Source organism: Haliotis rubra, unplaced genomic scaffold (assembly GCF_003918875.1).
Source record: "Haliotis rubra isolate DU_JTF1 unplaced genomic scaffold, ASM391887v1 Scf1647, whole genome shotgun sequence".
NCBI classification, from domain to species: domain Eukaryota; kingdom Metazoa; phylum Mollusca; class Gastropoda; order Lepetellida; family Haliotidae; genus Haliotis; species Haliotis rubra.
In genome coordinates this window covers 65,609-89,000 of record NW_025765611.1, presented here as the reverse complement: position 1 = coordinate 89,000, position 23,392 = coordinate 65,609, and the positions used below count along the sequence as shown (strand labels likewise).

General features: G+C 39.8%; 1 protein-coding gene across 1 annotated transcript in view; it reads right to left on the bottom strand.

Moving 5' to 3' along the window:
- LOC124271948 (sushi, von Willebrand factor type A, EGF and pentraxin domain-containing protein 1-like) overlaps positions 1-23,392 on the bottom strand; it is a 54,193-nt gene that overhangs the window by 9,669 nt on the left and 21,132 nt on the right. The window contains exons 3-18 of the mRNA XM_046707118.1: positions 21,873-22,086; positions 20,597-20,689; positions 18,617-18,743; positions 15,855-15,982; positions 14,059-14,235; positions 13,315-13,485; positions 12,128-12,379; positions 10,517-10,723; positions 8,983-9,177; positions 7,985-8,217; positions 6,767-7,052; positions 4,939-5,100; positions 4,077-4,235; positions 2,778-2,964; positions 2,081-2,250; positions 822-995 (exon numbers count right to left, since the gene is read on the bottom strand). Of these exons, the coding sequence (XP_046563074.1) occupies positions 822-995; positions 2,081-2,250; positions 2,778-2,964; positions 4,077-4,235; positions 4,939-5,100; positions 6,767-7,052; positions 7,985-8,217; positions 8,983-9,177; positions 10,517-10,723; positions 12,128-12,379; positions 13,315-13,485; positions 14,059-14,235; positions 15,855-15,982; positions 18,617-18,743; positions 20,597-20,689; positions 21,873-22,086 (2,935 nt within the window). The remainder of the gene's footprint in view (positions 1-821; positions 996-2,080; positions 2,251-2,777; positions 2,965-4,076; positions 4,236-4,938; positions 5,101-6,766; positions 7,053-7,984; positions 8,218-8,982; positions 9,178-10,516; positions 10,724-12,127; positions 12,380-13,314; positions 13,486-14,058; positions 14,236-15,854; positions 15,983-18,616; positions 18,744-20,596; positions 20,690-21,872; positions 22,087-23,392) is intronic.

The window sequence follows — 23,392 nt, the reverse complement described above, 5'->3', positions numbered from 1 at the left end:
GAACCACTGATGCTTCCGACGACATTCATAGGTCAAGGTTTTCGCGAAAAGGAGAGTTTAACACGACCCACAAACACAAGGCAAATCGATTATTTCATCTGGATATTGAAAAAACTTTATGGATAACAACTTCACGAAGGAATTCCTGCCTGGCAACGGTACAAAACTCACACTCACGAAACAAAAGTTATTATCCATAAAGGTTGTTCAATATTGTATGTCCCAAATCCTACAATACCACTAAAAGCAGAAAAAGTTGGAAGTGTACATAGGGAGAAGCATCGGATACTGTATATGCAGTGGTTTTGTGACGAGGAAATGCCATTTTGAAACACAACGACATCATACTCGCGATGGCATCAGCTGTCTTTGTTTGCAGAATTAATGTCTGTCAAACGTATTGCCGAACTCAATATATATACTGAGTGGCCAAAGATCATTTTATCATTTGAGGCTGATAAATTAAAGTTTACGTTTACGTTTTTCGGCTTCAAATTTCAAATTGGCGGGGACACCAGAAATGGGCTTCGCACATTGTACCCATGTGGGGAATCGAACCCGGGTCTTCAGCATGACGAGCGAACGCCTTAACCACTAGGCTACCCCATCGCCCCTTAAATTAGATGAAACTCCTAATACGGTACATAGAAAAGTTCCTCATTGTTCACATGATCCAATGAAAAGACATAATCATACTGCCTTGTGCTGCCACCTGGTGACTCGACAGTCACTGTTGAAATGGACCAGAGTATGGAGTGGCCAAAGAGGGACGAATGTGTATAATAATAAAGAATGATCATTATAAGACAAAACATTATTACCATTGCAGGAGCTTGATGCCATCATAGTGATTGTTCCAGAACCTTCTGTACGCATATGATCCAGGGAAAGGACGCTGTCGTCACCCACCATTGTGCCGCAGGTGGACGCCAATTGGAGGATCTCTGAGGACGTCTTGCTGGTGTTATACAGAGAAACACTTCTTACAGTTATGGCTGGAACAGATAGAGACGATCAGAGCACCTGGTACAAAGTGATCGCAGCGTTACAGCTTTTAATTATAATACCATGTAAAAGAATGGCAGCTATGAATCTCTTACTGCCTAAATGGCAACTGGACCCTGTGTCGGTAACCGTCAATCCCTTGATTTGTTTTCATGTAAAATATTCAAGCAAAGACTTCCTTAACTATACTTTCTTACATGGACAACCAATAACAAAAAGCGGCGTAAAAATCTTACTCTTTCATTCATTCACTCTATATATAGGAGTCGTCCGCTTCTTTACTGGACTGACTCACAGAGTTTGTGGTTTTACGCCGCTTTTAGCAATACTCCAGCAACATCACGGCAGGGGACACCAGAAATGGGCCTTCTTTACTGAAGGTGTTTTGTGACCTATATGACGGTTAAATATTTTGAAACAGCATAAGTATGTTGCTCTTAGCAAAATCGTCAATTGGAAGTGTATATTGCCTCGATTGTTGAGTTTGTCAGCTGATGGATACGTGCTAAAAGGATTTAAGATTGGCCCGGACAGTATACATGAGTGTAGGATTCCACAGGCAAAATAATGTAAAACATGTGTAAATACAATACTGTTTGTATCTACTGCTAAACTGCTGTGTTTAGGGGTTATTCTCGGAATATCATATGCATGTCTGTTTACGCCGTACTCAAAATTACAGCTATTCGGAGGCGGTCTGTAAATAATCTAGTCTGGATCGGATAAGCCAGTGATCAACATCATGATGATGATCATCATCATGTGTCAACCAAGTCAACGTCATTGATAACCAGATCCCGTTAGTGGCCTCATACGACAAGCATGGGCTGCTGAAGACCAATCTAACCCGGATCTTCACGGGTCTCAAGTTTGTGACCGAGTGACCTCCCAGTATGCCATGCCTGGCTGAGCCACGAATAAAAATGTCTGTTTTATTACGACATGTGACAAAAAAACAGCCACATATTCGGCTAAGTGTTTTGTGCGCTCTGACTCGTGGGAAGACATAGCCGTTTTCTTGTCAGATACGTATAGCATTTGCTATCACTTAAGATATAATACATCATCATCTTACCATCACCACTGCCAACACTGACAGACAGCGTCGAGGATGATGCTGTTATATATGCTGGTGAAGAGGACACTCTCTTGCCATCTTTGTACAGTGTCAGAGCGAAGGTGTTGTACGTCACGTCAAACCGAGTCCATCTGTTGTGATCTGTCGCTGCGGTGATCATGTCGGCCCTGTGGTATGTGAACAAGTGCGTGTTTACATGAGTTTACATGAGTACGAAAGCCCAATGTTGCCACCTTTTTAACATATTTTAAATTACAGCTAAATTTCCCCTTGGTTCGTTTATCTACTCATTCTTTCAATTATTTTCAAGTTACCTTGATGATCTTAAGCTCATTTTCAAAAACTCAAAATTTCAGTTTTTGAAAGACACTTGAAATAACGAGAAAATAATCAAAATGTAAACCATTCAAATAACGAGAATGTAATGGAAGCACCGTTTTTCAGAGAAACTTGAACCAACGAGAAAAAATTCGAAGAAAGAGAAATTTCGCCAAAAACATTTTATGCCTCAAAAGTGGGTTTCTCGAATACTTGAGTGTTTAAAGTGAGAACTGAGAGAAAGCAAGTAGTTATAGATTTGTAACAATTTTCAAATGTTTTCATTACTACCCAAAAGTGACAGATTTTCTTGTCCAGAAAGGGTCATTATCACAACTCTTGTCAGTTGTTTATTGATGAAATACTCGTGTCTCACCGAAATACAGAGACCGCCAGCTGCTGTGCGGGACGAAGTTCGATAGAAATGTCACCAGCCGATATAATTGTTCCGTTTGTGAGTTGGGTGGCTTTGTACCACACTGATAAAGTGAAGTCGACAATTTCCGATGTCGTAGGTGCAATACTTGTCATTTTAACATCACCATTGACGGAGAACTCGAACGCTGTGGGCATAATGTATTAATAATTACACATACCATAATAATACCATTTTATGTGTTTTTACACGATTATTAAAATAGGAAATGTATGATACTTTACAGTTGACAACTTCTTTATTATACACAAACAATTTAGTTAAGCAACCCCTGAGATATCTCACGATTAAATGAGCCACGATCTTAACCCTCTGGAGCATATCAGGGACATGATTAGTCATCGTGTGCACCATGGGGGTCCTCCTGTACAGAACCTGGCCCAATTGGAAGCTGCTTTACACGAGGAATGGCGTAGACTGTCCCTTCAGAGGATCAGGAGGCTGACAGGGGGTATAAGGAGGAGAGTGCTGACTGTCATACAGTCACCTGGAGGTTACACTCGGTATTGACTTTGAGTCGTGTAAGACACACAAAATGACATTTTGAATGTTCACCGTCACCAATAAATTCACCATTAAACATTCCAGGGCCATACTTGTACAGACATGGTTTTGTATGAAATCGATATAGGCAATCGGAATATGGTAACAATGGAGGGAAGCCAACAAAATAATAAAGAGGTTGTCATCCATAAAGTAGCATACCTTTGTTATTATTCATCAATATCTAAAATGCCAATCAAACAGATCCGACGATTATGAGAAGGATGTATTTATTAAATTATTATCATGCATCAGAAGCAACGATCCGCGGATCCTGGTACAACACAGAGAGACAAATGTACATACCAAGTTTGGAGACGAATACTGCACTGACATTGGCAATGGTTCTGGAATTACTCTTAAGCCTTTGGTAGCGTTTTAGAGTCTGATCGAAAATATTTGGCTTATACACCCCACTCTGCAATGTTCCAGCTATATGACGGTGTTCTGTAAATAATCAAGTCTGGACCAGACAATCCAGTGATCAACAACATGAACATCGATCTATGCAAATTGAGATACGATGACATGTGTCAGCCAAGTCAGCAAACCTGACCACCCGATCACGTTAGTCGCCTCTTACAACAAGCATGGGTTACTGAAGATCAAACAAAACGAACACTATTATAAATATGGTTTTTTGTTTTCAGCTGAATTAAACAATGATCAGACAACACTGAAGGATCGAGTACTAACATTTGCAGGCTTCGGGTGATGTGCTTCCTGTAGGGCTGATGGTACCTCTTGGACAAGGAAGACATTCTCTGGCACTTGCCAACTGTTGATACTCTCCAAGAGGACAAACAACACAGGGCTCGATGCCGTTAGGGGATGTCAGTCCAGCAGGACATTGGACTTGAAGGAAGACACCACAGATTGAAACACGCAACTCAACAATCACATTGCAAAACTATATCATTACACAGGGATAAAGCGTTGCTTGTCACAAAAATGGTGGACGAGATTTTCTTCATCAACGTAGAATGCTTGAAACTCAAATTAACATCTCCTAGCCATGATATTAAAGGCAATGAAGAATAAAAAACCTCATAAAATACAACCTATTTACAAACTCAACATGTGTTCCCCTACCAGAGTCAGCATCACATCTGAGTATTTAACACAAAATTAACACAAAAAGACTCTTTCAAGTTATAAATTATGATGCTTGTTTGTTTTTACATTTGGGAAGTTTCATATTCCATCTTTATGCTGAATGGCTTTGTTTGTTGTTTGTTGTTTAACAATACTCAAGCTATATGGCGACGGTCTGTAAATAATTGAGTCTGGATCAGTCAATCCAGTGATCAACACCATGAGCATCGATTATGAGTCATTTGTAATAAAACACTGCAACCTCGTCATCTCGAACTCATTATTTTGAAAGATCACTTAATATCATTGAATACTTTACCAAATATTATACTGTCTATCTGTTAATTTCTTGAATTTCATTTGGAGAATTCATAGCTTTAAAAAAAAGACAAAATATTATGTTTTCCCTCAAAACATTTTTTATGTTTCAGGACACTCGAAGTGAGTATTTATGTGTGACTACCTTTACAATCCGCACGCGACGTCGAACCTTCGTCAAGAGAAGTAGTTCCGCTAGGGCAAATCTTACAGCTGAAGCTGTGGTCTTCGTTTTGGTAACTGCCTTTAGGGCAAAGGTCACATGAGGATGTTGCTCTGTTATACATCGTACCCTTTGGACACACGGCTGGAAGAGAAACACATTCACAACTGCACATGTAAAAATACGCAAAAATATATTTGTACCCCAGGTATTTTGTAAACCTTTTCACTTCTATATTTTCAGTTCAGTCTTATCATGTTATCAACCCAATCTTTGCAAAGCCCGTGCAGATCCGGGTCTTCAGCAACCCATGCTTGTCATGTGTGCGATTATTGCGGGAAATATGAAAAATGTGTTTTCCAGCGTAGGTGGAAATTAACCAACGAGAGCCGTTTTCTGTTTCCGAGACATTCAGAGATTTACGGAAACTGTCGATGTTTACCGAAGACAGGCCAAACGTTTGTTCACAGCAGAGGGTAGTGTTAATGCGAGGGTCAGGAGTCAAATATGAAATGCAGTTAGAAAAATTGAATACGATCAGCTCAACACGATTTTTTTGTGAAAAACGTAAGGTTTGATTGAACTGCCTTTTAAAATAGTCGGGCTGCCCGGTTTTCGATCAGCTTTTAGCATCGGTAATGTCACCCCTTGTGTATTTTAATATAATAGTGTATCGGTAGAATTTTCTAAAATCTGTATTTCTTCACCGATTTCCCTCAAATTTAAAATATATGATAATCATAACATTTAATAATATAACTAGGTTTTCACTTCTAAAAGTTATAGTCCAAAAATTGATTCGAACCCCTGTGGCAAGCTTTGAATGTCGCAGATGACGGCTTCGAAGAGCTAAATTGCAAGAACGTCCATTCGGCCGCACATGGTAGACCATTGTCAGACTAATGAGACGTGTGAACCAGACTGGTCAGTCATCTGGCAGTGTCAGATGACTATTGTGAAAGACTAAGGCTGACCATCCCGCGAAATGACCACCATGTGCTCATTCTTTATCTCCGCAACCAGATGCCCACGATAACGTAATCAGCGTCAACAGCATTGGGTCACCGAAACACAGTGATGACACGACAGCAAACTGTGGTCACCACGGCCTGTCGAACATTTCGATGCGTGTCATAAACCCGTCAACATCGTCTAAATCGTCTACGTCGGCCTCGGAACGTTAGGCGCTGGCAACGTTCCAATTGGGACGCCGTGATTGGCGTTTTGGCAACACGTACACAACAGAATATAATTCAAAGGCCCGTTTCTTTTGAACGTTAGTATATTTTGCAACCTTAAAATATGACACTTCATGTGGGCCTTCTTTTGCGACATTGTTTTATGAAAAAACAGTAAAAATAGTCGTTATGATGTGGACTGCAACTGCAAACGCAGTACACAACAAAATCATTTTTAAGAAAAGGGTAGCTTTGGGAATTTTTTTTGCCAAGAAGACCGTTAAATCTCAAACTGGCTTTATGAAACATAATTAATTAGAGAATAATGAGAACGATTTCATCATTAACCCGTATATAGAAAAGTACAATTAATTGTTCGAGTCTGCATTTGGAATTTCCTGAAACTGCATTTATTAAAATTTGAATGGCTTCTATCGGAAGCCACGGAAGTCCATCACAAGATCAGTAGCTTGAACGTTCTTCAGAACAGACTGAGAAAAACATTGGGATCTGGTTATTTTCCAAGCGGTAGACGATACCTGTAATTCTATTACGCTATTTACGAGTTTATGACTTTTGTAAAATGTTAAATGTAAATTACTATTATGTTACAGTCAAGGTTATTTTCTTACCACAGGAACCAGTTTCAAAAACTGGTAGCATTCCTTCCTCACATTTGAAATCCGCGTTCATGGAACTGAGGGAGTCATTGTGGACGTGACCACCGGCGACGGTCGTGTTGAATTGACCATTGTTCAGCATCGCCTGGACCTTGTCCAGTAGCTGTTTCAGGACATCCCTGTGGTACGTGACGCAGGCGTCTGTCGTCATGTTGTTACAGACGTAGTCGATGCCGAAGTACCATGTCACCTCCAAAGCCGTCTCCGACCGCCTGTACCGGTTAAGTGGAGCAAGAAGCTGTAAAAAACGTAACATATGTACACCTTATCAATGCCAGTGAAGCACAATTGTAGCTGTGTGTAAGATTCACAATTACATACAACGATGAAGTTGTTATCTTATATATTCCCCATCAAAAGTTTAGACTCACTAGTGTAAATGTAGCCACTTACTTCAGTCAACTGCTCTAAACTAGATTTTGCAAAATATTCCATTCTATTTAAAGGTATTGTTTACACATGAACTGATGTCTTGTAAAACAAATTCGTAACGTTGAAAATATTATTGTCATGAGTTCAATGAATGGTGAATTCTTAACAAAACCCAACACCAAAACGCAGCTGTTCACATGTACGATATTTGCACATGGAAGTAATTTGATGGATGATCCTCGTGCAACCCATATGCATGAGGTTTGCAGTTGGTTCCCCCCAAGTTGTAGAGAAATTCATCTTCGATGTAACCACATATATACACACTGTACGTAACAAAGAGAACTCTTTAAGTGAGTCTAAACTTTTGATGGGTAGTATATACACAATCAGCGTACAATCAAGTTGACCAAGGGGTCGGACACATTCCTTAGTAGGATGAGCTGAAATTATGTATTAGAGATTAGATCATGTACTGCTACATCTGCGAAATCAGAATAAACAAACAAACAATTGAATAAATCACGTCAGAGGAAAATAATATCCAGAATTGATTAACCCCAACCCACACCCCTCTCCAATTAAAAAAATTGAAGGGGGTGACAACCATTATTCGCATGAGTATACATAGCTGTTACATTGAACCCTGCAGCTCAATGAATCAGTCATTCACAATGGCAGAGACAGTGAATTATTTCCTTGATCCAGTAATAAGGTATATATGCTTGAGGCCATTTTGAAGAATCTGATCACAAGTCGTGTATATTTCTTCAACATGGTCTAAACAAATATAGTTACCTCTTGATTAGTTAGACTCCTCTTTCTCCTGTTGACGGTCACACAGGCCACCGTTACATCTTGCAGAGAACAGGAGCTAGTTGTGGCACAATCAGTATTTGAGAAAAATGTAGTACTGTTGATTAGTGGTAGGAATACATCCTCAAGTTGTTGTTTGCCAGATGCGGTTTCGCAGCTGCTCGTGTAAAGTCGCATACTGGCTTCAAGACGCATCTCATCTGGAGTTCTCTTGACTGAAAAAAAAGACGAGAATATATATAGGAACTTTGAATAACTTACCATTTTAAAACAAATTTTTCAAAGAAATATTTATTTTGCATGTACTGACATCTACACGCCGTTCTCATTTTTGGGAAAGTCTCGTATAATCACTACTTGAGAGTGTTTTATCAATAAAACGCATCAATATTACTGCTATATGTCAGCGGTCTGATAATACTATAGTCTGGACCAGGCAATCAAGTGATCAACACCATGAGTATCGGTCTACTCTGACTACTACTATCGTCTCCTGGGATACTATGAGTGAGTGAGCTGAGTTTTACGCCGCAATATTCCAGCAATATCACGGCGGGGGGACAACAGAAATGGGCTTCACACATTGTACCCATGCGGGGAATCGAACCCGTGTCTTCGGCATGACGAGCGAACGCTTTAACCACTGGGCTACCCCACCACCCCGGGATGTGTGAAACCAAGTCAGAGAACCTGACCACCCGATCCCGTTAGTCGCCTCTTACGACAAGCGTGGATTGCTGAAGACCAATTCTAACCCGGATCTTCACGGCTATGGTAACCGCAATGCGAAGAAAGTATAGTGTCCGCTAAGAACCGTTAAAAATTTTCATTGATCTGATATGATCAATTTACACACTTTTTTAAATTCGAAGCGGTTGTGATTATAGAACTATACTTGCTTCCAAACTTTTCGAATTTGTAAAATTCAATTTGACTAATTTTGTATTTTACTGTAAGCTGGATGTTCACGGGTAACCCACCTGTGCAGTCTGGAACGACAGTGCTCGGCGTCCAGACACCAGTTGATGGAGGACAAACAAAGAGATCGAACTGAGCATTGCGCGGTCTGTCCCACTCGGCCCCGCATGTCATTGTACACATATCTCCACCAGTTTGATGTCGATCACAGGATAAATTACCATTGGCAGGCTGCCTCAGAGGTGGACATTTCGGCTCTGTAGTAATGAAATGAAATTTATTTACATTTTTGTTTGTTTGTTGTTTAATGCTGCAGTCAGCAATATTCCAGCTATATCTGTAGTCTGTACATAATCAAGTCTGGACCAGACAATCCAGTGATCAAATGCATAAGCATCGACCTACGCAACTGGGATACGATTACATGACATGTGTCAACCAAGTCAACGCACCTGACCCGCACATCTCGTTAGTCGCCTCTTATGACAAGCCTGGGTTGCTGAAAACCAATTCTAACCCCGATTTGTAATGTAACATGTATTTATAATGAGAGAACAATAGGCAAGAAATGGCAGGACTAATACGTATATATTTTCCCACAAAGGAAAAAAATAATTTAAAATGGTAACTAAAGATTACATGTTTGAACGTGATAAAACAGTTTAAAATAAACAAGCCATATTGCGATACGTACCGCGATACATTGTTTAAATCAAACTTTGAAATTCAGAAGCATTCAGAAATGTCATTGCATTAATTGAATTTGATAATACAATAAAACAAGACACTAGTAATGACGACCAACAATGTCGCCATCTTTGACGAAAGTGTAGGAATGCGCATGCACATAAGGGAGGTAACTGAGAATTCACTCATCGTTGCGGATTTCGACATTTCGAGGGTGTTTGGCATGTGAATGCATTAAACGCATGATTATGTCTTTTCTTTATCACCATACCTGTGATCAAGGGTTTCCAGTCCAACGTTGATTACTCACAAGAAAGGTTTAACATTCGGGTTCTGGAGGATTACTACAGCGAATATTTGAAAATACTTGAAAAATGGATGTTTGATGGAGTAGCGACAGTAAAATTGATCCCAGATTGAAACCCCATTACCAATGCTTGGGTCAGTAATCAGTAATCACTTGGGAAAGCCTGGGTAAGTAATCAGTAATCGCTTTGGTCAGTAACCACTCACGTGTCACTTGTGGCAAGTTTCTCATAACGCGCAGGGGGCGGTGGGGTAGCCTAGTGGTAAAAGCGTTGGCTCGTCACGCCGAAGACCCGGGTTCGATTCCCCACATGGGTACAATGTGTTAAGCCCATTTCTGGTGTCCCCCGCCGTGATATTGCTGGAATATTGCTAAAAGCGGCGTAAAACTATAGTTAATGGTTTTTGTTAATTAAAGTATTAATTTGGCCGAATTAGAAACAAATCTATCTTGAAGTACAATATACACCAGAGAGGGGGGGTGGGGTGGAAATAAATAACACCAAACAATCTGTTTCCATTTTGTAACTCTTTCCTTAGGTTCCAATCGGAAGAATCGTAAACCGAAAAGGGTGTCATGGTAACATTGGAAGTTTGACTCACCCTGGCAGGACGGCGAGGACCCGGTCAACAATACCCAGGACATAGTTGGTAGTAAGGCAGCATTTGTCTGACACTTTATGGAGTTTGATCCGTCAAGGACATAGCCGCCAGAACAGCTGACGTTACATTGTGAGTCAAGGTCATATTGCTTGGTGCAGTCATATCGCAGCCTGGGGTCGCTGTATGGCGGTGGGGAACAGATCGGATCTGGAGAAGAAAACACATAGATTCAAACCTCGTAACTGGGGCAGTGCAGTGAGTGAGTGAGTATGGGTATTATTCCAGCAACATCAAGGTGGTAGACACCAGAAATGGGCCTCACACATTGTACGCATGTGGGGAATCAACCTCGGGCCTTCGGCCAGGCTACCCCACCGCCCCTCATTAAATAATAGGCGCAGTTGGGTAGCCAAGAGGTTAAAGTGTTTGCTCGTCACGCCCAACTCACGGGATCGATCACCACATGGATACAGTGTGTGAAGCCCATTTCTGTTGTCTACCGCCAGTGTTGTTGCTAGAATACTGCTAAAGGTGGAGTAAAAACAAAACTATATATTTAACGTTTAGATGTTTTGTAGACTTTCTTGTGATCTATATACCTAACTATGTAGATCTTTCACCATATACAGACATTCTAATGATGCGTATACTTGTGTAAGACAGACAAACTTAAGACCTTCATGTCAAGATGTAAACAAATAGAGTCCCTCTAATCATATAATATATACTTTCTAAACATATACTGATGTACATAAGAAAGGGCACACCTGGTGTTTTGGGACTATTCCTAATAAAATCGTAAATATTTTGCGAGCAATGTTGTAAGTGTGTACAATATCTGTAGCGTTTTGGAAACACTTGTATAATATTTGTGAGAAGGCAGAATCAAAACACTTTAAATATGAATGCTGTTTTCAAGAAAATATTTTACCAAAGAATCAGGTGTGTACTTTCTTTTGAACGTTAGTTTATGTAAAGACTTTTTGACATATACTGACTGGTTCTGGTACTTGAGTGAGTGAGTGTAAGGCATAATATCTTTAGTTAAATCGTAACACTATCGTTATGTGCTGCATGTACTGCCATAGATATTGGTAACAACACGAATATATAATAATAATCACTCAAAACACTGTTTTATCTAAGGAAGAAAATATTACATTTTTCACTCAGTCTCTCACTCTTATTTTCTTTATGTTTAGGTGACCATTATATTTGTTTTTATTAAGTCAATCCATTATTCACAAACCACGCTACAATAGTAGCATTTGCACAGTCAATCTGTCAAACACATTAACTGCAATGGATCTACATAAAATAGAATTAAACCTAAACACTTGAAAAAAATCAGTAAAAATAATGCCCGAAATAGGTGAAAATCAAATACAGTTTTGCCTATTTTGAGATTTTACAAATATTAGACTGAATGAGTATTGTTTTACGCCTCTGTTAGCTCTATCTGAACTCAGAAGAGGAATCCATTCATTGAAGCTATGTGGGCTCGAAACCAGAGTTTAGGCGTGACGAGCGAACCCTTTAACCACAATGCCACTCCACCACCCGATACCATGATGTTATGTAAATTTTGTATATCTTAACAAATATACTCACGGTTGACAAGGACGTTGAACACACATTCTGCCTGGTTTCCGGAACTGTCAACTGCCTTGTGTCTGACCACCGTCTTTCCCACGGGAAAAGCTGACCCAGAGACGGGTCCCGCTGTTTGTGTGACTGAAACATTTCCTGTGTTGTCCGTTGCCAAAATATCATTCCAGATTACTGTCGTCATAGCAACGGGGGTGCCAGCGTACCTAAGGCTGTTTTCCACAGGACAATTGCTAAATGTCGGAGGGGTTGTGTCTGAAGTGAAACATGTGAAAACATTGATTAACTGTAAAATAAAAAGATCATTAAGACCAAAACATATACCCAGGTGGGGCACGGTTAGTTTAACGCTGGTCTCCCTTACGTCGTTTACACACTTACTACAGCGCAATGAAAGCAGAAAATGGTTTCAGAAAACAAAAGCCATATTTTGGAGACCCAAACCAAAAGCATATAAGGAATTGCACTTAAACATTCGGATGACGACAATCGTTTTGAACTACTGGAATATTTTCATTTTACGCGAGGATTAGACATGTGCTACTTTCATGAGTGAGCGGAACGACATATTGAGCGATATTCCAGCAGTGCCATATCGGGAACCAAAAATGAGATTCAAACACCGTTACCTATATAAACTGAAGAATCGATCCCGGATGTGAACATTTTAACCAGTAGGCTACACTCGCCTTATACACGCCCCAGTATAATGCAACGTATCCATGGAGTTATGCTCCTCTGTATACAGGTAAGGAGAAGCTCGGGTGTAAACAGACCCAGGGCTCTCAAATCCGTGAAGAACCGGACCAGAATTGGTCTTCAGCAACCCATGCTTGTGTAAGAGGCGACAACAGGATATGATGGTTAGGCTTGCTGACTTCGTTGACGCATGTCATCGTTTCCCAATTAGATCGATGCTCATGATGTTGATCACTCGATTGGTTGGTCCAGACTGGACTATTTATGGCGTGGATTATTTATATACCTGGAATATTGCTGAGGGGGCTTTACACAAACAAACAATCTCGGGTTCTCTGTAATACAGATTCCTCTACTTTGGAGGGTGGGCCATATAGTTCTCGGGTTCTCTGTAATACAGATTCCTCTACTTTGGAGGGTGATAAAAGAACCAAAGATTCCAAGTTTTTTATCGTTGCGTTTGCGATCCCTAAAATGTCTTCCCTGCTTACCATTGCAGTCAGGTATTGGTAAATCCCAACTCCCGTTTGGAAGACAGAATGTTGCTCTCGGAGTGGTCATGGAAAGTCCAGCTGTCAGGTTGCATCTCACGGAACAGATGCTGCCGTAGTTGAAGCCGTCGGTGCAGGAGAAGGAGGTGTCAAGGCTGGGACAGGTCGTTGCTGATCGTGAAAGCAAATCAAATTCCATGCATCATTGTTTGTGAAGCCTAAATGGAGCCTTTTTGAGAACACGAAGTCATATTTGATACATTAATCCATTTATAAAATCCACCTCTTTTGCTACCAATAGATTTGGTCCAGTGAATCATCGATATCGGTTCATCACCGGACTTGATGGTTCTGTTTCTATTTAACGTGATATCAATTCAAAATGTATAAGGTTAAGATATATGTACATGGATTGTACGACACAGTACCGACCTAGTATGTACTCGGTGAAATTGTCCGTTGTCCATTGTAAAAAAAAAGATTAACGAAATATGGTTTAATGGTTAACGTGTGATGTTCTGCTGATGTTGGTTCGAATCCCAGATTAGTGACACTTATTCCTTCGAGTAAACTGATAAACATATGCCAACTGTCCCCGGGTCGTTCTCCGGCAATAACACTGAGAAACGCTATAATCGGACTCACCCACTCTCTTGTTTTGGGAAAACCTTCATGGGGACTTGCGCTGGAATATTGCTAAAATGATATTAAATCCAACTCACTCACTCACTCACTCGGACTCACGTGTGCATGTTGGTTCCTGATGGCTCCATGCACCTCCTTCTTCACACGTGAGCTGACTTGCTCCATTAATTGTGTATCCACTGATGCAAGTAAACTGACACGTTGTTCCAATGATGAAGCTGTTTCTGTCACAGCCACGGCTAGCATGTGTGACCACTGGCACAGAGCATGTGTGAACTACAACAGAATTACATTCATTTCAAGACATTAATCAGATTCACAGAAGTCGGATATCACTTACAATGGACACGGAACCAGTCTACACAAGCCATTGAAACGGCCTACGGGGGACATTGAAGCGACCTACAGTGAAGATGGAAAAGGACCCATACAGTCCATTGAAACGGCCTAAAATGAACATTGAAAGGGTCTACTGTGGACATTGAAGCAGCCTACAGTGAAGATGGAAAGGGCCCAAACAGTCCATTGAAACGGCCTACGATGAACATTGAAAGGGTCTACAGTGGACATTGAACCAATCTAAAGTGGACATTGAACCAATCCAAGGTGGACATTGAACCAATCCAAGGTGGACATTGAACCAATCCAAGGTGGACAACAAAAGATCGTAGAGTGGGCACTGAACCAATCCAAGGTGGACATTGAACCAATCCAAGGTGGACATTGAACCAATCCAAGGTGGACATTGAACCAATCCAAGGTGGACATTGAACCAATCCAAGGTGGACATTGAACCAATCCAAGGTGGACATTGAACCAATCCAAGGTGGACATTGAACCAATCCAAGGTGGGCATTGAACCAATCTAAGGTATCATTGAACCAATCCAAGGTGGACATTGAACCAATCCAAGGTGGACATTGCAAAAGATCCAAGGTGGACACTGAACCAACCAATCCAAGGTGGACATTGAACCAATCCAAGGTGGACAACAAAAGATCGTAGAGTGGGCACTGAACCAATCCAAGGTGGACATTGAACCAATCCAAGGTGGACATTGAACCAATCCAAGGTGGACAACAAAAGATCGTAGGGTGGGCACTGAACCAATCCAAGGTGGTAATTGAACCAATCCAAGGTGGACAACAAATGATCGTAGAGTGGGCACTGAACCAATCCAAGGTGGACAACAATCAAGAATCTGATTCCTATTACCCCGATAACAAGCTGTCTGTTAGGCTCTAGAAGGTTAAAGCCATCGTACAGTTGACACTGAACCACTCCAATGTGGACTTTGAACCAATCCAAGGTAGACAGGAAAACATCGTACAGTTGACACTGTACCACTCCGAGGTGGACTTTGAATCAATCCAAGGTGGACTTGGGTTGTTTTTGGGTTGTTGTATTTTTGTTGAAAGTCTTTTTTATCCTTAAATCAGCAATGCCCGACGCCGTCGCACTCAATCATCCAGGGAAGCTAGTCAGAAAAGCAGAGCCATTTTATGTCGTCCAACAAGAAATCACATGTTTATGGGGACCCATTCTAGCCATTATTTTCCTGGGATTTACAACTTTATGGCTAAAACATCTTTTTTATTGTCCTGAGCGACATTTCAGTACAGGTTTAACACCTTTTTCAAGTTTAATGTGTCTGCAACCAAATGAGAGGTAGTGATTGTAGACATTTTTAGCTTGATAACCATGTAAGCATCTAACGTCGCTCTGTGCAACAAGCAAGGAATTGTTGTCCACAAAGTTGTAATCTTCCTCACTGACTTTCCAACTTCTAGAATGCCGATCAAACAGTTCCTCTGGAACTAAAATATTCTGTTCAAAGTGGAGAGCAATGAGCAAAGTTCCTTTACATCCATGAAATATAACTGATATCTACATACCTTTAACCTCGAACGTGACATGACAGAAACTCGACAAGCCGTTATCATCTGTTGCCTTGTATACAAATGTCGTCACTCCCATATTAAAGGAATCGCCTGGTCTACCGTTACCAGCCACAGCCACCACGCTACTCGGCATAAAAAAGAAAACATAGTTTGGGTTTGTTTGTTTTTTCCTTTTCGGGTTTTTAGTTTTTTTTATTTGTTTTTTAATATTGTATTTTTTTTTGTGTGTTTTGTTTTTATTGTGTGTGTTTTTAACAATTCCATTTCAGTTCTCAAATATATTACATATGACATAAAAGACAATATATGTGACATCATTGATCGTTTGGCATAAAAGACATCATTTGTGTTAGGGTTATAACAGAAGTAGATACATAAAGTATCGTTAAGGGTTTCTGAAGAGGGTAGAGGAGATTGAAGGAATAAGGTTTAATAGTTGTGATTGTAGTGAGTGGAGACTGGAGATATCAATCGATATTTTAAGAGCGCTTCAATGCTCAGTACCTAATAAGGTTGATAAATGTTTCCACTTCCTTATAAAAGGATCTAAGTTATTGTTTTTCCTAGCTATACTATTCAAAACAAGTAGGGGATTTTGGATTTACAAGATTGATAAAATACAAATGATGAAGCCAAGGAGGAAACAGATGATGAAGAGAAATTAAGAGAAAATGTGACAAATTGTTCGAAATGTTTCATCTGTATGGATTTATATTACTTTTTCTCATATGCATTGGCAGTGGCTAGTGGTATGCTCACAAAATGGAATATCCCCTACTATTTTTAATGGTATATATATTTTTCAGTTGCATAGTTATCTTTAAATAACTTAAGAAATCCCTCAAAGAAAAATGCATGATGTTTAACACCAGAAACATAAATGAATCTTTAGGCTAGAAGTATAATATGAGTTAGTATTTTACTGTTTTCGCACACTCAAAACATGATAATGAATCTTGTAAATGTCATTTCCCAAATGAATGTATAGTTTATATGAAGTAAGTTGAAGCAGTTTCAGTCTCTTTTGATAACTGGCAAGAAACTTGAAACCAAGATCAAAGTAAACAGTCATGTTTGTATAACTCTAAATCAAAGTGATCATATTTATCAACGGAAGTCAATTACGAAACTATCAATAGTCACACATACTATCGATGCATCGATAGTTTTTTGTTTCTACCATCAATTAATTGTGATCGGAGACTCAACAATTGCAATCCATCGATAGTTTGATGCATCGTTACAGCCCTAATCAGCATATTGTGCAAGTTTCTGTTCTGTATCATTAATTGTTATATCCTTTATGTCAGGGTTTGACCTTACCATAATGCCTAATAATTCAGCTGCAATGATTAATAAATACGGTGAGACCAGATCTCCCTGTCATAGTTACAGTGGGTTCGATTCCCCACATGGGTACAATGTGTAAAGCCGATTTCTGGTGACCCCAGCTGTGGTGTTGCTGGAATATTACTAAAACAGGTTGCAGTGGGTGACAATGTGACAATTCCTGGTGTTGACAGAGGGAGAGCCAATCCAAGGAATATGCTAGGAGTTATAATGGACATTACTGACAACGGCATATACACACTTGCTGTAAAAGCCTGTGTCTTGTGTGGAAAGTATTCACGCAACCAGTTTGATGTGTGTGTCAGATCTCCCTACACAATTACAGATATGTCGCCTGAGAAACTTGTACCGCTGAGAACTGCAGTCCAGTGGTGGGCAGGGTTTTGTGAAGTGTAACAGTAGTGGCACAAAAAGATGTCGGACACAAAGGTGCAAATGTTACAAGGCTCGGGCTATGTGTAACTCGCGATGTCACTCTTCCCTCTCTTTCAAAAAAACAAATGTTGATACATATGAGTGTTGTTTGAGTGAGTGAGTTAATTATATTTAACGTAACATCGGCAATATTTCAGCCATGTCGTGACGAGAGTGTTGTTTGACTGTCGTGACTTTTTTTCAAAAAGATGTCACAGAGGGTACTCTGATCCATTGCATCTGATAGTGATAGATATTGTTTTTTCACTTACATGTTGAATTATTTGATATTTTTTATAACATATTTATGCAACTATTTTCATTTCAACGCAGAAAAAAGATTCTTTTGATTTTTTACACGTTTTTGTCTTTACTTATTACAAGTTGTATTGTCAAAACAAACACTGAGAATGCGATGTATTCATTTAGCGGAATATGTAAAAACAATTGTCGTAACTTTGACAAAATCACTGATTTGACATATAACACTGTTTTCATATATAAAATACACTCATATTCACTGAATATAGTATGGGAATAGGTATGCACAGACAAACCAAGAAACATAATCAGGGCAAATCAGGATTCCAACTGACAGTACCAGCTGTTTGACGTGACCTAGGAAGGCATCTCCGCCTCGCGAGATTCGACGCCTGAGATGGTTTAAGCCTCATTTGTCGCTGTCGATACTTATCGTTCGTTCTTAATATGTTGAAATTTTATTAATAAATCTGTTCAAAGTAACTGTTGCAAACAGGGGTTTGATGGTCAATCTTATGTCCGATGCCATTTAAACTATCAGACTAAACAACCCATCATTATACCTTGCAAAATGTATATTGAATCAGTCTCGGTACATAACGTCGACCTTGACCAGAAAAGCAGTGTTTGATGTCGTGAGCACCTATCCAGGCTGTCGGGTTCACGCAATCAGCCCCGTCACCGAGCCTGACCACCCGATCCCCAATACGACATCTGTTAGAAATACTGACCTGACACTCTTTCCTTGACCATCATGTGCTACAGGTACTGTCCACGTGACGCGAGTGGTTGTCCGTCCTTTCACATACAATGGCGTCTTTGGCGATGTGCAGCTTGAAAATGTCGGAGAGATAAACCCTTTAACAAAATCAATATTTGGTACTAACCATTACCCAATATAAACGGACTCAACTGCATACTGATGCAAAAAAGAAACTCGATGTAATCCAGAAGTGCTGGGTGTGATTTGTCGGACACCAAATATTCAGGAGGACCAGATACATGTATGCTATGGATAGTCTGGTTACCAAAATGCAACAGCTATCGCTCGTCTCAAGACATGAATGTACAGAAAAAGCATCTGATGATATATGTCTTTAATGTGAACTGATTAAAATATTTATTTATCTTTCTCTCAACTCATAATATTGAGAAAACACTCTAAACAAATAAACGTGTCATTTTAAGGTGAAGGGAAGTATATACAGTTCAACGATCTGTCGAGAAACCTACTCGGCTACGCTGTAACTTTATTGTAAAAAAAACATGTTTGCTTTCTGAAAGAAAGTAATGATGATATCATAAATCTTGATAATGATACCGAATAAGAATATAAGTTTCAAAATCTTTGCGACCCGTGAAGGTCCGGGTTAGAATATTGATCTTCAGTAACCCATGCTTGTCGTAAGAGGCGACTAACGGGATCGGGTGGTCAGGCTCGCTGAGTTGCTTGACACATGTCATCGGTTCCCAATTGCGCAGATCGATACTCATGCTGTTGATCACTGGATTATCTGGTCCAGACTCGATTATTTACAGACCGCCGCCATATAGCTGGAATATTGCTGAATGCGGCGTAAAACTAAACTCACCCTCTCACTCAAAACCTTTTTCCATAATCATACCATCAAAGGTCCGTGCCAGAAAATAACCTGTCTAAATTATCTGATTGATCAGATTTGTCATATCAGTAAAACATATACACTAGACGTCAATAGAAACGTTACCCTCCTACCTTTATGAATTACTGAAAAACTATCAAAGATATTTTAGAAGGTTTTAGTTTACAAGAAAGCTTAACAACACAGCTTTATGCAAATCACGAAAACAATTCTCAAATGTATTCATATTTGGGTGAAATGCATCTTTTTCAGAAGAGTTAAGCCAATAATAGTGATTTTGATGTCCAAAAGAAAGGTTGAAATAAAATTCTGCTTTCGGACAATGATAAACCATTTAACGTAACCATTTTTCAACTATTAAAACAAGAAACAACTTTTGTGGAGTGTGTAAAATTGTAAAATAATCATTGCTATGATTTCAGTCTTTTAAAACATTTTCTGCAGATTTGCATTAGTGAAAACAAGTAAAACGTGTCTTTGATATTGTGAAAAAAAAAATTTAGGCTCTTTGTTAACATTTTTCCACTCCCATTTTACACATAGCGATATCAATCGCCAAAACGCAGCAATATTCAGACAGCATTAACATGCAGAACGATTTTATTGGGTATAAAGAGAACCTAGAAGACATGATCTGATACACAAGTACGAGAACTATGCCACGATTAACAGCTGAAGGGAGAAAAAGAGCCATTGGGATGGTGCAGATGGGGTCGACATACAATGATGTTGCCAACGCCCACGGATGCCACCGTATCACGGTTATAAGACTTATTCAGGGCTTCAGACAGACTGGGATAACCGTAGACAGACCAAGAAGTGGACAACGAGGAGAGTTCTATGGATATACAACGCATCACAACGCCAGCTGAAGATAGGTACCTACGTCATTAAGGAAGGAGGGTAACGTTTCTTTTGGCGTTTAGTTTATGCATGGTTCACTGATAGTCAGTGCTTGGAGCAAGTGTTCGTGAAAAGAATGTCCTTACGAAATATCATCTTAACAAGGAACCTTGTTAATCTTGCAAACGGGGAAGCGCTTGCATGTATTCCTTTTCTGTCAGCCGAAAAAGGGAAAGTAGAACTTACCCAGAAACCCTGGTTGTCGCCTCTGACAAAACAAGGAACAATCGCTGATGGAATCATCCAGGAACCAAAACGATCTTTTCGTCCTTCTTCTGCCTGTTAGAAGGAACAATGTTACACAGTTGATGGCTTTAGGTGTTTATACATTATTATATCTTCATCCATGAAGGATCGTTGGGGTAGCCTAGGGTAGCCCGTCAGGACCCAGGTTCGATTCCCCATGTTTTCGCTCATTTCTCACCGGATTAAATTGATCTTCAGTAACCCGATTCGTAATGGGCATACTGGGATGGTGCCCATTTCTTGGTTGAAACATGTCCCCGCATCCCAATTGATAGATGGCTGGTATCACTATTATCTGCTAAACGCGATATTTTACAGGCCTCAAATAGATGGAATACACTCACGGCGTAAAACTATATACTCTCACTCTCTTATCCCTGTGTGGAATAGGTCCAGCGAACCAAATTCCCATAAGGTTGGTACACGATTCCTTGTCGTTGCAGCAAGGTTAGGGAATTGCATTATGAAAATACATGTACATTATAAAACACAATATATCGTATGTGTGTGGATGACCTTTCCTTAACATTCCTAAAACATTGCATGATAATATACTTTTGTTTTTAATTGCAATGCCCGTTATGATTTCTCATCACTTCTTGTATTCTCACATTTAGTTATTAGTTTATGCCAACTAACATTGACGTATTGTGTTGATTTATCGATATGGTTTCTGCGCGGTCTGATCGTGTCGTTCTCTGTTCCGCGAAGCACTTTGCGTTCGAGCGATATGTTCGTGTTCAAGAACATGACTTAAATCCATGCCATGTATACTATGAGATGATACGTGATGCAACGATTCATGTTAGGACGTAGCATCCACGACGTTGTGATAACAATATTTGTTTGTTTGTTTGTTTGCTTGTTTTTAACGCCGAATCAGCAGTATTCAAGCCATATTGAAGCGGTCTGTAAATAAACGACGAAGTGTAGACCAGGCAATCCAGTGATCGACATCAAGAGCATCGATCTACGCAATTGGGATACGTTGCCACGTGTCAACCACGTCAGCGAGCCTGGCCACCCCATCCCATTAGCTGCCTCTTACGGCAAGCATGGGCTGCTGAAGATCAATTCTAACCCGAATCTTCACGGGTTTGCGTTGATGATGTGTTTGCCCTGAGTGTGGCTTTGGTGTGAGCGTGAATAGGAATGCGGATGTCATGACAATATAAACAAACACCATGAAAACAGAGTCTATATAAGTCTAACTTACCCTTTTCACATGATGCAAGATTCCATGTCCCATTTAAGCACCAGGCACATCTATCAACACGTTTCTTGAGAGTGCAGACAGAATACTGAGGCACTCGTTGTATGCGAGTGGCTAGCCCGAGAGTGTTACCTTCTGGTGATCTGCAGAGGTCCAGCAGTGGTTGGTGATCTTCAGTGATACATGATCTTCGATATTCATCTTCCATGTCCTTGATCTAAACAATATAAAGAACGCAATTCAACACATATTTCCTCTTGAGTTGAACCTGGTAAAACGTTTAAGTTGTGTATGTATAGTAAACTGTCCTGTTTAAATAACCTGTGAGTTACTAATGATAGTTGGCAAATTGAAATTTGTCCAATTTTATATCTACAGAAAACTTAGGAATATTAGTAATTAGAATATTAAATGATTTCCAGTTGAGCGCTTGCCGTTTTTGACTTACAAGAACCATTGTTTCAGTGACTCAACATTATTGAACCAGCTGAATGAATAAACCACGGAACCAATCAACCAAACACTCAATTCGAATGAATGAATGAATGAATGAGTGAATGAGTGAGTGAGGAAGTGAGTGAGTGAGTGAGTGAGTGAGTGAGTGAGTGAGTGAGTGAGTGAGTGAGTGAGTGAATGAATGAATGAATGAATGAATGAATGAATGAATGAAAATATTGATGGATGAGATCGATGACCACATAGAATATCATAAATATATCATAGGACTATTCGACTTAAATTTCCATCTGGTCATAAAGATTTCAATGCTATTTAACAGCGAAGAAATTAGATGAAGACTTTTCAAAACTACTCGTCCTGATCATAATTATTGAGCAATTCCATGGGATGACTTTAACATCTCCTATGAGCGACATCCTCGAGACGATCTTCAGTAAAATGTACAACAACATTTGACGATACATTTATAGGATGTCATACAACGTTTTCCTATAAATACGTCACAGTTGGTTGTCAAGGTGACCAATTATATCACGTGGTACTTGAAGCCTTTCAACCATTGAGAAAAACTTGATTACTTGTTTAGTTGTATAAGATGTGCTCTAAAGAAACCAGAGCACACAAGCAGCATGTCACGTTAAGCGCTATAAACTGCAGGGTGGTATTGACATGGGCTGTGGTGGATTGGCCGATCAAGAGTTTGGTTAAAAAATAGTTATTTATTGCAGTTATTTTGCAGCAAATATGTCAACCAGCAAACTTCGATAGTATATTCGAAATAATGATAAAATTTTCCTTTTATGTATTTAATAGATATTATTTATATAAATTCCTTTAAATTGGGTGAGTGTTATTTTACTTGATAGGGTCAACAGTGAAGATCCTAGCTAGAAGTGATCTTCAGCAACCCATGCTTGTCGTAAGAGGCGACTAAAAGGATTGAGTGGTCAGTTTCATGACATTTGATGCATGTCATCGTATTCCAATTGCGTAGGTCGATGCTCATGATGTCAATGACTGGATTGTCTGGCGCAGACTCGACTATTTACAGACCGCTGTTTGCG